This window comes from Dermochelys coriacea, chromosome 5 (genome assembly GCF_009764565.3).
Source record: "Dermochelys coriacea isolate rDerCor1 chromosome 5, rDerCor1.pri.v4, whole genome shotgun sequence".
NCBI lineage: Eukaryota > Metazoa > Chordata > Testudines > Dermochelyidae > Dermochelys > Dermochelys coriacea.
In genome coordinates, this window is record NC_050072.1 from 80,285,362 (window position 1) to 80,300,826 (window position 15,465).

Below are 15,465 nucleotides of genomic sequence, written 5' to 3' on the forward strand. Positions count from 1 at the left end.
AAAAGCATACTGAAAAGCAAAGGCAGCACCTACTTCTGGGTACATTAGTCGCCCTGGAGGAAGATGGAGAAGAGATGGAATGGAGCAGGTGCTTGTTGCTGCTGGAGTGAGCAGAGCGAGATGCGTTTCACTAGAGGCAACTAGGGCAGGACTATCCCTGTGTCTATCACCACGCCCCTGAGATGCCACTCTGCAGCATCAGGGGAGTCATGTTAGACTGGCTCACAGGGCTTGGACTGCAGGGCTGTTTCATTGCTGTGTAGACTTCTGGGCCCAGGCTGCAGCCCAGGCTCTGGCATCCTCCTACCTTGCAGGGTCCTAGAGCCCAGGCTCCAGCCTCAGCCCAGAAGTCTACACTGCAATTAAATAGCCCTTTAGCCCAAGTCAGCTGGCACGGGCCAGCCAGGTGGGTTTCTTTGCTGTGTAGACCTAGCCTGAGACATAAAGCCCCCGGTGAGGAGATGGCTTAGCAGGGAGGCCCAGCTTTTCTTATATTCAGACAGGTCCTGGGCTGGTGAAAGTTTCCCCCACATTGTCTCCTCTCTTCATTGATTCTTTGGCCTCTCAGCCTTCACATAGCTGAGGCAGAAGTGTATATTGTGCCTGACTGTTGATGCTTGGCAGCATGGCCACTTCCTGGCTTTGGAAGATGTCAGCCATGGTGTACACCTTCTAGCGGTTCACAATTGCAAAGATGTTCATCCTTCAAAATGTTAAAGCCAAAGGAAAGCCACAGAGAAGGAAGAACAGATTAATCGTCAGTGGAGGGAAAAAAATGAATGGCTTTGGCTGCTAGCCTCTCTTACAACCTAAAGACTGTAATGAAACCCTGTCATTAATCATCTTTTAAATGGCTGCTTACCCCATATCATTCAGAGTAATTCATTCTGGTTACTTACGGACACTCGTTCTTAAGCCACACTAAATGAGAATCACCAATAGTGTGAATGTATGAGGTCTGTTTTGCTGTAGAAGTGTTAAAGGCGAAGGCTGCAAATCAATGGCACATTTCAATACAAAACCAATTGAAATTTTAATGTAGAAGTAATACAACACTTATCTAAGTGGCCAAGAATTCTGTATTTGAAGGACACCCCGCCTCTCCAAGGAATACACCCTTTTTTCCCCATTTCTTGATTAAGTTAATTTGAACTGTGTCAGCACTACAAGCTTTCCACATGTGTTCAGGACCAGATGATAAGAGCAGCCCAGAGATGAATAATGTATAGTAAAATCAATAAACCTTATTACTAGCCACTAAGGGGGCTGATTTTATGTCCATAAAAGTAAAACAATTATAGCAACATTAATGGCAGATTCATCAAAGTAATATAACAAATTCAAGTATGCTTGTCTGTTGGGAATCTTTAATTCACCCTTGTGCATTTAGTATCCACTAAGCAAGAAAAATGGTACCCACTTCATATACAAGCTCTGACCTCTGGCAGTGCAAGTTGTCATCAGAATAGAGAATGAGAGTTCAAACACCCCTGTATTTGCTGAGGAATGTATCAGTGGTACACAATCAAGGATAAAGTTGACACCCGAAATAACCTGGCTAACCATCTGCTTCTTTCATGCATTAATTTTATTATCATCTTGTACTCTACTTACTGCAGTGGAACAAAACTATCTGACAATCATAGAATCATAGAACTGGAAGGGACCTCGAGAGGTCAGCTAGTCCAGTCCCCTGAACTCATGGCAGGACTAAATATTATCTAGACCATTTCTGACCGGTGTTTGTCTAACCTGCTCTTAAAAATCTCCAATGATAGAGATTCCACAACCTCCCTAGGCAATTTACTCCCATGCTTAACGACTCTGACAGTTAGGAAGTTTTCCCAAATGTCCAACCTAAACTTCCCTTGCTGCAATTTAAGCCCATTGCTTTAAACTCATTGTTTCTCATTAATGCAACAACATGTACAACATGTTCTTGGGTAGTATGGGTAGGAATATTTAAAATAAAGGTGGACTAGTTCTGTCCACAGGTACACACAATCAACTCCATACTGTGGGGCTGCACAGGTTAAATCCAGGGCAAAGTTTGGCTAGTGTTTCTAGTGCACACAGTCAGTCATTTCTGAGCTGAAGGTATTAGTGGCATAAATATCAGAAAGATCACTCATGGGTACTAGGGACCTGATCCAAAGCCTACTGAAGTAGATGGAAAGACCTTCTTTAACTGCAGTTTTGGGTCAGGCCCTATGTGCCAAAAATGAAGAAGGGGCAAGGTGAAAATGGAACAGGCTGGGCATGGAGAGTGTGGATTCATGCTTCACTTTATTCAAGGATAGCTTAGCTGCCAAACTGGTGAGTGCTGCCCGGGAACCAAGCCAAAAGTCTTTCTGGGGACACTAGCAACTGTATAGTGCCTCCAGAGTCTGTCAAACATACCTATTGGTAACTAGGACACAATCTCTCTCTAAGCTGGGCAGAGGAAAGCAAGGTGAGACAGACGCCAAAAAGTACAAAAACAACTTTTTTTTTTTATTCTGATTGCCAAATTATTTAAGGCAGGTATAAAAATGAAAGCATTCAATATACATTTTACATAAAATAAACTAGATTACAGCATAAAACAAGTAACCAGGCAATGGCATTAAAGTCTCTCTTCTAAAACTGGATAATTGTAAACATTAAAAAAAAGACTGCAGGACTATTCAAGTAATAGAACAATCACAGATGTCTTCTGGTATGCAGGCTATTGGGTTATTTGCCATTCAAGATTATCAAAAAAAGACATTTCATTATTCACAGATACTCATTATTTCCCCATTTAAAATCTATACATTATGTACAACACAGTTTTTGTGGTACTGGCAACCCCATGCCTTCCAAATGTATATTTTTCACAATACACAATTACAATGAAACAGTGAGTACAGTAACATTTTACACTGATGCATCTTAACAGGAGCCACCAAATAGACATCTAAATTGTACCAAAGTGTCATCATCACAGTTAGCCTCTCTGAGGGCTTGTGGGCAATATTAGAAGGGTATGCAAGGTTCAGGCACACTGATACATAATATTATTTATTTACAATTAAAAAGCAAAAAACAAAAAAAACCCGGCCGTTTGTGGTTAACATTTTTCTAAACATGACAAATACATTTTTCCTTTATTGTGTGGTTTGCGCTTAGCAGCAGACCCTGTGTGCGAGCCTGGTTACCGATACAAAAAAAAAGTAAAGAATATATATATATTTATATATATATATACGCGCATATATATATATATATAAAAACAGAAGTCTAATTACAGCAACATTTGTTACTCTGTGATAAAATCTGCAATTTACAAAAACGAAATGACTGGTTTTTGCCTGCCATTAAGGCATTTCAAATTAACACCATGGAACTGATGTCTGTAATAAAGCGCTTCCTCATGTGATCCAGTCACATGACAATGTACATTTCCAAACTCCTCATTCTCTAAAAGAAAAAAAAAGAGGTTTTAGTATGATATCCTTTACCATCATTTAACTCTGAACTCTTGAAATGCACAAAAACTGTGAAACTAAACACATGTAATTAGTATTGCCAACCCTAGCCCACTGCTCCAAATCATGAAATTTTTAAAATATAAAATTGAAAGGGGGAAAGGAATAGTTTTTGTCTCTTCTAGTTTCTGAACCTTTAGGGTGCACTTGGGTCATGTGCTCAGGCTTTTCTCTGCAACATCGAGTGCTAAAAACTTGCTTTTTATTCAAATGAAAGGTGAGATTCTCATGTAATCACTTGCCTCTGGGGGGCTGGGACTTTAAGAAAAACACCATATGTCATGGGACTTGTGATAAAATCATGAAAGTTGGTAATTTTACTGTGTAAGATTTATTCTGGAAGTGTTGATGGAGACTCCATTGTTAAGGCAGAGTTGAGCTTTTCACTTAAGACAGAATTTTTATTATATATAAGGTTTTCATTTCCTTTAGAGATTGAAAAGTAAATTTTATTTAAAAGCAAGTAAATAGTTTAAAGGCAAACACATTTGATTCCTAGGTAACTTTAAAATAATATAATCTTTAATGTACCTTCTAAAAATATTTTATTTCCAATAAAAGTATCTGCAAATCAGGAAGCCAGATATACCTGTACTTATACATAAGAGCAGAAGTTTACTCAACTTTAGATGGATCTACTCCAAAATGAATCCCTTGCTTGCCTTTTATGAAACCATTTTGAATCCTAATTATATACTTCATAATAGCTTGTTTTACTTTAATAGTACCAAGAGGTAAAGGATATTCTCTGAAAATCTCAGACAACAAGCAGTCTATTTCATTGATTAATTATCTACATTATGATTATAGTATGAGGGTCAACGACAAGTTCAGAAGAATAGAGCTACAATTAACCAACCCCCCCCCCCTCAATAAAAGCTGCTGTCTATAGGGATGCAGACCTCCAGTCTTAGAAACCTATAATTTGCTTCCTCCCTCCCTATTAAGATGTCTATGCAGTATAATTCAAGGGTTACAAGATATTTACCTTCTTTGTGCAGGAAACATACCAGATGCAGATGCCTGAGCAGCCACCTGCTGAGTGGCAACAAGGGCAGCAGAGGTCAACCCTGAAGGAAAGAAGAAACAGAAGACTGTGGATATACTTTTGGATTTTATGGTGTTCAAAGAGTTAAGTATAGTCATCAGTTCAAAAACCATAAATAGCAGCCAATCACTTTTTTCAGGTAAAAGATGTAAGACAATTTGCCTGCTCTGACCAATTTGCCTTAATATAATGTACTGAATTCTCCTTAATAGGCATTTTACAAGAAAATATGGCATTCTACATTATTGTATTTCTTTCCAAGCACTGCACTGCACGGTGCTAAACGGTTTGTATGAATTCCTGAATAGGAAGCTCAGTTGAAATAATGGGTACCAGGAAACAACAAGAATCAAAAGTCACAGTGAATTACAGAAACGACATGCTAGCTGCTTGGAATACAATACTTCTGTAGTAACTTATCATTTTAAATTTCTCCCACTGAATGAGCATAATGCATCCCATAAGGCGTATGGAATCACTGAATCCAATTTAGAAATATTCAAGACTTTTGCATAGGAAAATGACTCTAAGGCACTGAGAGAACACACTGAATTAATGTCATTTTAGCTACAAACTGTACTAGTGTGTACTTCACTGCAGGGGAGGAAATCTTAATTTTGCTAGAACAGTGTCCGAAAAGGAAGAAAAACTGGGGTAAATCAAGGGAGAATGAATGATCTTTCATGCATCTCTTATTGTGGTTCTTTTTCCTTGACAGCAACAATACGTGCTGTATTCACCTAAATAAAAACAGATCATGTGCTATTTGAGAAGCTGTAGCTGTGAAAATCTCAAGGTTGACTGCAGGGTCTCTCTTGTACATAAAATTTGTTCAAAATTAAAAGCTTTTCTCTTTGCCATGCTCTCTCCATTGTTTACACAAGATTAATTGTGTAAAAAGGTTTATTTTTTTACCTCCTTTGAGTCTTTCTAATCAGTTAGTGTCAGTTTTTATTATGGTTGAAAATACTCATGTGAATGATATCCTAGCTGACAAGTAAAATTTTAATAATTTACTGGCAATCAGTGGTTGAGTTCTAAAACAGTTTTACTCAAGCATGAAGCTGTAGCTATAGTGTCATTTGGTGTTACCAGCTTAGTCTTTGCTGAGTGTTTTCAAACTTTCTCCCTAGACGTAAACTATTTTTTCTGGTTTCCGTAAAACACGGGTTTCTATTAAAATAGCTTCACATCATACTTGCAACATCAATTAAATGACTTTAAAAGACACATCGATCCTACAGACAGAAGCCACAGCTCACCTTGAAATGGGTCATATTGCCCGGGTATAAGTGGGTAGCCCATTCCAACGTGTGTGTGGTGGTGTGTATGAAGATGCCGCTGGCTAAAGGGGGAGTGACGATCTCGCTCCCTCTCTGCTTCCCGCTCACGCTCAGCTGTAGATTTTTCCACAGGCTGACAATAAAAAGGTAAAAGAAAATGTATATAATATTTTTTAAATTGAGAATATCACAACCAATATACTCACTCTGGGTATCTAGCAATGGACATTTAAACACGAACTATGAGATCTGATTCTCCAGTACACTGGAGTGGATTTGGTTTGCTCCCCAGTTTTGCCCTAAAGCTGGTGTAGCCATACCCTCAGGATAAAGGGATCCTCAGGCATCACACAGCAGCCACAAACCACCTCTTCTCCCATCAATTCTGCAGGAGGAGGTGGCCTATAGGCTCCCTTATGCCCGGCTGATTCCTGGCTGCTCTAACAGCCTATTTGAGGTGGTGGCAGCTGGTGTAAATCAGTCCTTGATCTTCTTTCATTTGCACTGCACCAACTCTCAGGATCAGGAGAGCTATTTCAAAACTATCTTTCATCAATTACAACTTTTACTGACTTATCTGAAGGCAAAATAACACTGTTTACTCTGACATGGAAGTCTCCAAAACAGGATTTTAGTAATTTGCTATTCAGAAGATAACAGCTCTGCAGCAAATATATTAAAGGGATATTACCAAATCCTGGAGTTTAACTTTTTAATCTCATTATCTGTTTTCAAACAGGATCTTCTTGGTAAACTTTAATAAAGCGTACCATGTACCAAGAGCTATCTATGAATCTGGATTTCCATATAAATCTACTACTTATATTAGGAAGTATATTAGCAAGAACCCTGTTATACTTATCACTTCCAGTATATGCCAGGGAAGCACCCTGATTTTAAATTACTTTTGATTTAAATGTGGATATAAAAAATAACTTAAAAAAAATTCATAGCTTGACTATGCACATGTTTGGATTATGTTCTCTGCCCTTTCCCTACCCAACCCCAAATGTATTGATGCTCAATAACAACAGATGAAGCCTTACAGCAGGGGACTTGCTGCGGTACTGGTTGGCATGCTGCTGGAGCAAATCCAGTGCTTTAGATTCAGTGGTTGATTTTGTGTTGATGCTAGGGCTGGTATTGACTTTCTCTGCCTCTTCTCTCCCTGACATCTTCCCATAAACAGGATAATGAAATCCTGGCGAGAGATAGGCCCCTGCAGATAAACAATAAATGCCACATCAAGTTACTGTTTTTACATTTGGTTATACATTGGGGTGGAGAGATTCCTATACAGGGGATTACATCAAAAATGGATCACGTGACTATAAAATTGTATCTTTGTTCTTCGATTTTTTCAGCTAATTCACCCTGATGAATGGAGGTTATAAAGAGGGTTGAGCTAACAGACATTTCAGACATTTATGGGTCCTCTTAAGTGAAAGGAATAGTAACTATAATGGTTCTGACAGTAAGTGCTTAGAATATTTTTATAGGCAATAAACTATCTGTCAGTCTAACAGCAACAGCACCTGTCAGGGGTTGTGGAAACTGTAGCTGGGAACTCTGACAGTTCATAAAAGGAACATCTTGTATTAAATCAGTTTAATCTGCAGAACTTTCCCCAGCATAAGAACAAGCAAAACAAATGTCATCCGTGAAGCTGCTAACAGCCAATATTAAAATGTAGGTTTTACTCCACTGTTAGTGTGTAAATCTTTACTAGTGTACAATGCCAGTTACAGAACACATACCAGGATAGCTGTGCATTAGAACAGGAGAGACTGCACGGTATGCAGGATGGTTGGGATCATACATCTGTGGGTAAGGATAAGCGTGCAAGTACTGTATATATGACTGATGCTGACTCATTGGTGAGGAAACGGCCACTCTAGCACCCCGAGAGTCCTTCCAATTTACAGGAGTCTTTCGATCATCGTTTTTAATCTTGCTCTCCTCCAATGACTGGGAATCAGAACGCTTGACCTCTTTCGGCTCCTCTTTAATGCTTGTTAATGAGACAGGGAGGTTGGGTATGGAACCTTCCTTATTAGGTGTTTTTCTAGGGCTGTCTTCTTTTAGTTTTTTCTCCCGATCAAGTTCTTCTGATTTTTGCTGATCAAGGTATTTGGGCTGGTAGACATAATGATGCCATGTTCTTGAATCTGCGTCCTAATATGAGGGAGAAATACATTTTGTTTAAATGCACATTGTGAAACAAGATAGTTATTGATATTTCTCATACTTCAGTAAAGGTCTTTTTTTTTTTAATAGAAGTGTTAACAACACACCCAGATTATGTATATTGTAGGACAGACATGGTTCTTATAGGTTCATTATACTTTAAAGCTCAAACTCCAGCCAATATTACAATGTAATAATAATGAACTTCTATCATAATCTGATTTAATTATTTCATTTTATATCCTTTCCCATGCCTTTGACTAGTTTAATTATGAATTACATACATATTAGGTGTTAACATTATGTGATCATACTATACATGTATTTTGATTAATGGCCATAGAGAGATTTTCCCATCTGTGAACTACAACATTGCTAATGCTACGTTAAAGGACTTAGATAATCTGGAATGATGAACCTGAAAAATGGATCTTGCTGGCAAGGTGCTTATATTGGTCTTGATCCTGTCAACATTTGTACACTTGAGTAACTCTACGCATTACAGTCCCATTCAATTCAGTGGGACTGTTCACATGTGCAAAGTTATAAAATCACTTTTCACGAGATTGAGGTCAGGGTTTGAGAAATGTGTGTAGAATTTTATAACTATTATAAAACAGTTTATAAACATGCTAAAGAGTGGGTACGTGGTTTCTTTACAGGATTACATAAAAGAGCACTATCTTTACTGAATAACAAAAGAACATTATTTTTTATGAGATGTACAAGAGCTAATTACTATTATTTTACTTTAATGGTCAATGTTCACAGCATAAGAAATATTAATAGGTAAAGTGGATTAGCGTTGGTTCAGATACTCATCATAGTCCATGGAAATCTTCTCCTATCCAGACCTGAACCATCCCACTTTCCTTCTAGTTCCATGACCCTCAGCCTTACCTTGAAAGATGGCTTATTAAGATGAAATCTAGGATGTAGCAAATGCCAGAGCATGAGGATATTCAGTGTGGGAGCACTGGATCAGAGCAAAGAAACAGTAAAATGTCTTGGCAGGGCTGTGTATTGGAAGGCTGTCTAAAATGTGGGAAGGCCAGGAGGAGCCAGAGTGGTAAAACCATCATTGGCTTCAATGGGGCCAGGATTTTACTCATTGTGTGGGCTTGCAGAGGTCAGGAGCTTACTGAGGACAGATAGGGAATGATGTCCCCGATTTTGAAAAGGTTACGTCGGATTAGGATAAAGAGTTGAGCATCAAAGAACCTGCTTGCCCTTCTTTAGTAAATGCCAGCTGTCGTTAAAAAACAAAACAAAACCAAAAAAAAACCCCTCAAGCCATTTTTTAAGTCTACTTTGCACTTCATTCATAGTGAAGAGTGCTTATTTCTTGAAATTTCATTCTGTTGCACTAAGCAGAATGACTTAAATTTACATTTAAGAGTTTTAATTCTACTTGTTTCTATATGGAAACATGAATTCTGTTTAATTAAGATTAAAAATTTTCTAACTAATTTCTTAAACCTGGATTCTGTCACCTCTACTCATGCTCGGTTTCCTCTCTCTCACAAGCCCCACTGAAAGCAATATATCTATTCAAGGAATAAGGTACTACTCAACGTCAAAAAGGGTGACAGAGTTTGGCCATTTAGGTAAGATAGAAAAATACAATAAAATCGTGTCAGTAAAACCTTAAGAATAATTCAAGATTATCCGTGTTCAAGTTCCAGTGGCCTCACCTGTTTAAATCTTGTGGTAGGATCTACTCCTGTTTGTTTCATTGAATCCATAACAGATTTCATTTCCACAGCCTCCTTTATAAGCTGATGGTTTTCCATTTGTTTGGCTTTGAAGCTATCAGACTGAAGCTGCTGCTGGTGATTGGAAAGAATCTGTGATTTGCTTGTCTCTTCAGCTTTGCTGGGGACTGATGACCCCATTTTAGTGTTATTTTTGCTTGTCTCTGGAACTGAAGGAGCCTTTGAGATAGTAGCAGAGGGGATATTTTTCTGCTTGTTGTCATCCTTTCCTAGTTCCTTCAGTGGAGGTTCGCTCTTCCTTTCACAGTCTCTCCCAGTTTGTGCCATTTTCTGCTCTGCCAGTCTCTGGTCCTCATAATACCTTTCATACTGCTGCCTATAGGCAGGGTTAGAGGCCATTAAGGACTTTTGGTCCATGTAAAGCCCATAGGCATACTGTCCATAATAAAGTGACTGGGCAAGTGCAGGATGTCTCTGAGTTATTACTGACTGATGCTGAGGCTGTAAATTAGTGGAATTGGTATCATTTTTCTTGGAATCTGATGGTTCTGTCTTGTCTTTCTTTTCAGCCTCTTCCTCAGCCTCCTTTTTGATCTTCAGTCCCTGTGAGGTACTGCTGTTCCCAGCTGCAGGGGTGCTGACCTGTCCAGAGTGCATGTAACTTGGAGAATAATAAGGATCGTAGCCATGGTAATAGGGAGAATGGGACTCTTTTACTTGTGATGATTGTGCTGTGATTGAAGAATGTCCTTTTACAACACTTTCCTTATTAGAAATAATATCTGAAGGAGAGCTGGCCTTTGACCTCATGCCCTCTGACCTACTGTCAGAACCACCATCATCCGCAGCATCAGAAATATCAGAGTAAGCTGGGCTGTTGGTTTTAGCAGCTGCACTATCTGCACCATTTTGTGTCAACACATGCAGTGGCGCCAAAGAAGATTGTCCATTCACCAAAGTGCTGCATTCCATTCTGGAGGCACTCCCTATAGAAGGGCTGGGTGCATTGTCTGTGAAAGTGTAAACCTTATCCGCTTCAGCTTTAATACTTGCCATCCTGCTCTCTTGAGACTCTGACAGTCCATTAGCTAACACTTCATTCTTGTTGAGATGGTCCTTTAAAAAATGTCCGGATAAATCTTTCCCAGACCCTTTTGAATCCTCTAGCTTTCCCAGCTTAGAATCCATTTTAGGACTTCCAGTCTCTTTGCTTTCTTTGTCCTTCAGCTTTCTCTTCTCCTTTTTCTTTTTGTCTTTGAGTGATGTGAGAGCGGGGTTTACAGTGCTTGGCTCTCCCATAATTGTGGGCTTTGGTTGAATAGGTTTTAACGGAGGGCTCTTTGGTGTAGCCTGAACAACAGTAGTTGTAAGTGAGGGCAATCCTGGTATTGTCCCTGTAGTGGTGGTTGTAAAGGCTGTAGTGGGTATAGCTATTAATTGGGGAGGAGTAGGAGCTGGAGCTGGGGCAATGGGCCTAGCTGTTTTAAGTTTTGACAGATTTTTATCCACTTTGCAGGTATTGGCTTTTTTTCCCCTGTCTTTTTCTCCCAAATTTTTCTTGTCTACTAATCCTTCAGCTTCCAGTTTGGGCATTTCAGAGGCCAAACTGCCATCTGCTCCTGAGCAATTGTCCAGTGTGGCTGCCATATTAGAAATTACAGGAAGGGTGTTCAATTCACTGTTTGGGCCCTTCTTTTTACCAGAATTTTTGCCAGTTTTAGAACTGATGATTGAAGTTGGGCCATTATTGGTCAACTCTCTTTTCCCCTTGGGAGTCCCAGGGGTATTAAGAGGGCAAGGAGATGTTGGTGCTTTTAGTTGATCAAAACTTGATATACTTGTGCTTGGCTCACTGCATTCAAGTGCCACATTACTTAATGCTTCCTCACAGTCTGAAATTTTATCTTCACTGTCAGGCTCAAACTCCAGTTTGTTTTCTGGATCTAAATGTGCATGAGCCTGATGGTAACGCAGTCCATTAATGTGCTTGTACTTTTTGTTGCAATTGGGGTGAGGGCAATCAATCAATACTGGAGAAGAGCAGCCTTGGTCCAAAAAAGTAGTCTCAAGTTTCCCCTGTGGGGTGGTTGGAGTGCTTCTAGAATTGGTGCGAATGCGCTTTCCAGATTTATTGTCCTCTGAACTGGAGTTCAAGTCTAGCTCCATCGGAGGCTTATTTTTCCTCTTATTCGTGGATGAGGGGCTAGCTTTGACATCCTCCACTGCACAATTTGGGGGTGTCCTGCGTCCACTTGAATTAAGGCTGCCCCGCCTCCCCTTCCCATTGGCACCACCCCTGTTCTTGTTCTGCAGTCCTCTTGACTCTGTAAAGCTAACATCATTTCCAGGTGCAGCTGCAGCAGACCTTGCTCGCTTTCCTCTCCCCCGACCTCCTCGCATTTCCAGGTCACTTGTTGGCGATTCACAAAACCTAAGTTAAGAAAAGCAGATGTCAGAACAGAGACTAAAACACCACCACCAGACACCATCAGCTGTTTCAACCATGAACTGATATTTCAAATATCAGAATGACATAGCTTTAAGTAACAGAATCTGCAATGCTGTTAGAGGAAGGGTGCTCTCTTTCAAATATTAACGTCATGAAAGAAAAAACATTTGCTTCAGGAATATTACTGACAAAGAGAAAAAAAGTATTTCTTAGTATCCAAGAAAATATTTTAAAATAAACTCAATTTCAGTTTAATTCCAGAGATATTTTTTCAGTAACACAACAATAGAAAATACAAATTGCCAGCTCAACGTCTGCATTTTGCAGTGTGAAAGACAGAATTACTCATTCCTCTTCTGAATGGTGTCAGTTATATACAGCTGTTCTTTATTAATCTCTATACAGTTTCTTGCCAAAGATTTTTTTGGGGGGAGGAGGAGGAGAAGAGTGGAGAAAAAACAATCCCAGAATGACTGACTACCTGGGAGGGGCCCAATCATGCTTTGTACAATCCAGCAGGGTCCCGACATAAGTCTTGTTCCGCCATGTAACATTTACCACTAGGACACCTGTGGGAGGAAGAGAAACAAAATATTATCACAGTTACAATTTTTTTTAAAAAACGAACAGAGCCCCATTCTTATTTGCTTTCAAAAGCTGTGGTCTACACTCTTCCTCTTTTCTGGTTTCAGTGACCTCAAGTTAAAACCCACAGGAAAGAGAGAGAGAGAGAGAGAGAGAGAGAGAGAGAGTGTGTGTGTGTGTGTGTGAGATCAAGATACAGCTGACAGAAGGAAATGGTTTTTGCCATGTCCTGCTGTAAAACGGCAACATTCACCTCTTAATTTTGCTATTACTGCACATAATTGCTTTCATTTGGCAGGCAGCCAGCATAAACTGAGCACCAGTTACCAGTGCTTAAATCAGTAGGTGACTCAGAAGAATGTGCTTTGTTTTCAACAATACTATAGTGGGGATATTATTTATTTGAAATTACAAATATCCAAATCACCACACACACAAGTTTTGCTATATAGGGATATCTACAAACCCTCTATATTATTTGCATTCTCTCTGTCATTGTGAGTCTTCCATTAACCTGGCCTCCAACCTAAATTGAGGCATTTAGGAAAACAAATAATAAATAATAATAAACCAATGTGTTGTTTCAATGTTAATGTCTTTATCATTTACAGCTTTGCTTTAAAAATACTTATGTCAAAATTTAAATAAATCTGCACAATAAATGTAGGCTTAAAATTTTGTTTTATCTGAAAAATCAATGTATTATTAAGTATGTACATTAGGGGCTTCTTTTAAAAAAAATTAAATGGAGGGTTTCATTCAAACTCATTCAGCTTTCTCTCAAACACTTTTTCACAGGCAGAGACAATTTATAATCATGTTTGTGGACTAGTCAACATAATTATCCCTTTAATTCATTAGATACTGTAGATAAACATAAGGTAATATTCTGCATCAGTTATTATTTCTCTTTAGAATGCATGCTGAAAAGATTAATTTCACCTAGGCAGAAGAAGAGTCATGGTGCAAAATGTTAGCAGATTCACAGAAATTCATTCTAAAGAACTAAATATTTAATTAAACTACACACGCAAATCTCATGGTTTGTATTTCTCTACACTTTCCTTGTTCTAGCTAGCTCTAGCTTTTCTACAATGGAAATAATAATGGCACTGTGCCAAATACATTTCTAGCCTGTCTGCTTCCTTTGTGTTACCAGTGTGATTTCTAATTTTAGACTAAAACTATCCCACTCTGCAGCACCAATGTAAAGTAAACATGTAACCTCCAGCTTATTTCCTTAGGGACCTTTTAACAGCAGGAAAGTATTTGAAGTGCTGTTAGCTAAAGTACTAGGGAAGAAGGGATTTCCTTGAAAATTCTCAATAGCAGATTTGAAAATTGTTCCCCATATGGTTTTAAGTTGCTATTATTGTAAGTTAACAGTAGAATACCATACATTGTGGTAAGATGATCTAAAGGACAAAAAATAAATCACTCCTCAACCAAGGCTAAAAACAGGCTCCCAGGATATAAAAGATCAGGCTAAAATTCCTATTTAGACAATCAGTATATTAAATTTATTTTTTATCATCTATGCTTTGATATTAACAAAATGGAATAGCTGGGGACATATATTTTATTCCGACCTCTTTAAAATAAAAAACAAACACCTGACAAAGCTGGCGGGGGGGGGGGGGGGAATTGTTTTTCCCATCATTTGCTCTCTAGGGCATCGTGTGTGGTGTCAGAGACCTTTCCAGCTGCTTAAAATTCTTCAGCATGTCAGCTATATTTACAACACTGGAAAATATTTATATTGCCAGAAGGTTACTGCATTTTAGCTTTAGATGCAATAGGCTGAATCACTGTGTTTCAAAGTCTCTGATGTAGCACAAATGTATAATTAAAATTGCTTGAAAGGAAACATGAAAGAAACAACAAACCGTCCATTCTTAGAGTAATACAATTAAAAACGGGAAAAGTCTGCACAGACACTTAACATTTGTCTGCAGTGAAAGGCTTTTGTTATTGCATTCCCCTAAGGGTTTCACGTTTCTAGCAAAAGCAGGCTTTGGATTGGCCAACTCCTACTGTGAACATTACTATCTGATTGGCTGGGCTGAGCACTGCAGCAAAGACCACAAAAAGCAAGTGCCTCGGATAAGTGAGCTTCAAAGGGAAAAAATGATGCAACACCACAGAACAGAGCAGTAAGTGAGAGGGTGACTGATTGAGTGAGAGAGACTGTATATGCAGAAACTGTTTTATCAGGCAGGAATAATCCGAACAATGAGAGAGGCTTGCCTAATGCTTCTTGACTCTGTAAATCAAACACTGGTTTGTTTGCACTAACTAGGGCTTGTCAATGTGACGAAAGGTTACTGTCTGCTAAACTGTGTTGTGTTTGTACACTGAGATTCATGTCATTGAACTGTTTAAGATAGCATTCAAACCTATTCAAAACTGTAAGAACTGAATTTGCTCACAGGAAAACAGGATTACTTAAAAAAGAAGTTATTAATCATTAATCATCTGTGGCACTGTTTAAGGCAGGGTAAGATTTTATAAATAACGGCCTAAATGAAACTGATACCTCAAAACAGTAAACCACTAGAGGCTCAACTTAAATGTATACCCCAAATTTAAAAACACAGTAAAAGAACTAAAAAAAGAGCCACCGTGGCTTAACAACCATGTAAAAGAAGCAGTGAGAGATAAAAGGCATCTTTTAAAAAGTGGAAGTCAA

General features: G+C 38.8%; 1 protein-coding gene across 3 annotated transcripts in view; it reads right to left on the reverse strand.

Moving 5' to 3' along the window:
• Positions 1–2,472: 2,472 nt before the first annotated feature.
• ZNF608 (zinc finger protein 608) overlaps positions 2,473–15,465 on the reverse strand; it is a 104,201-nt gene continuing 91,208 nt past the window's right edge. For 2 of the 3 annotated variants that reach the window (XM_038403145.2, XM_038403147.2), the window contains 7 exons: positions 12,673–12,760; positions 9,722–12,173; positions 7,598–8,015; positions 6,887–7,059; positions 5,820–5,973; positions 4,498–4,579; positions 2,473–3,441 (listed from right to left, as the gene is read on the reverse strand). In XM_038403145.2, the coding sequence (XP_038259073.1) occupies positions 3,435–3,441; positions 4,498–4,579; positions 5,820–5,973; positions 6,887–7,059; positions 7,598–8,015; positions 9,722–12,173; positions 12,673–12,760 (3,374 nt within the window). In that variant the 3' untranslated portion in view covers positions 2,473–3,434. Of the gene's footprint in view, positions 3,442–4,493; positions 4,580–5,819; positions 5,974–6,886; positions 7,060–7,597; positions 8,016–9,721; positions 12,174–12,672; positions 12,761–15,465 lie in introns of those variants that run through there. The other variant, XM_038403148.2, reaches the window with a different exon arrangement.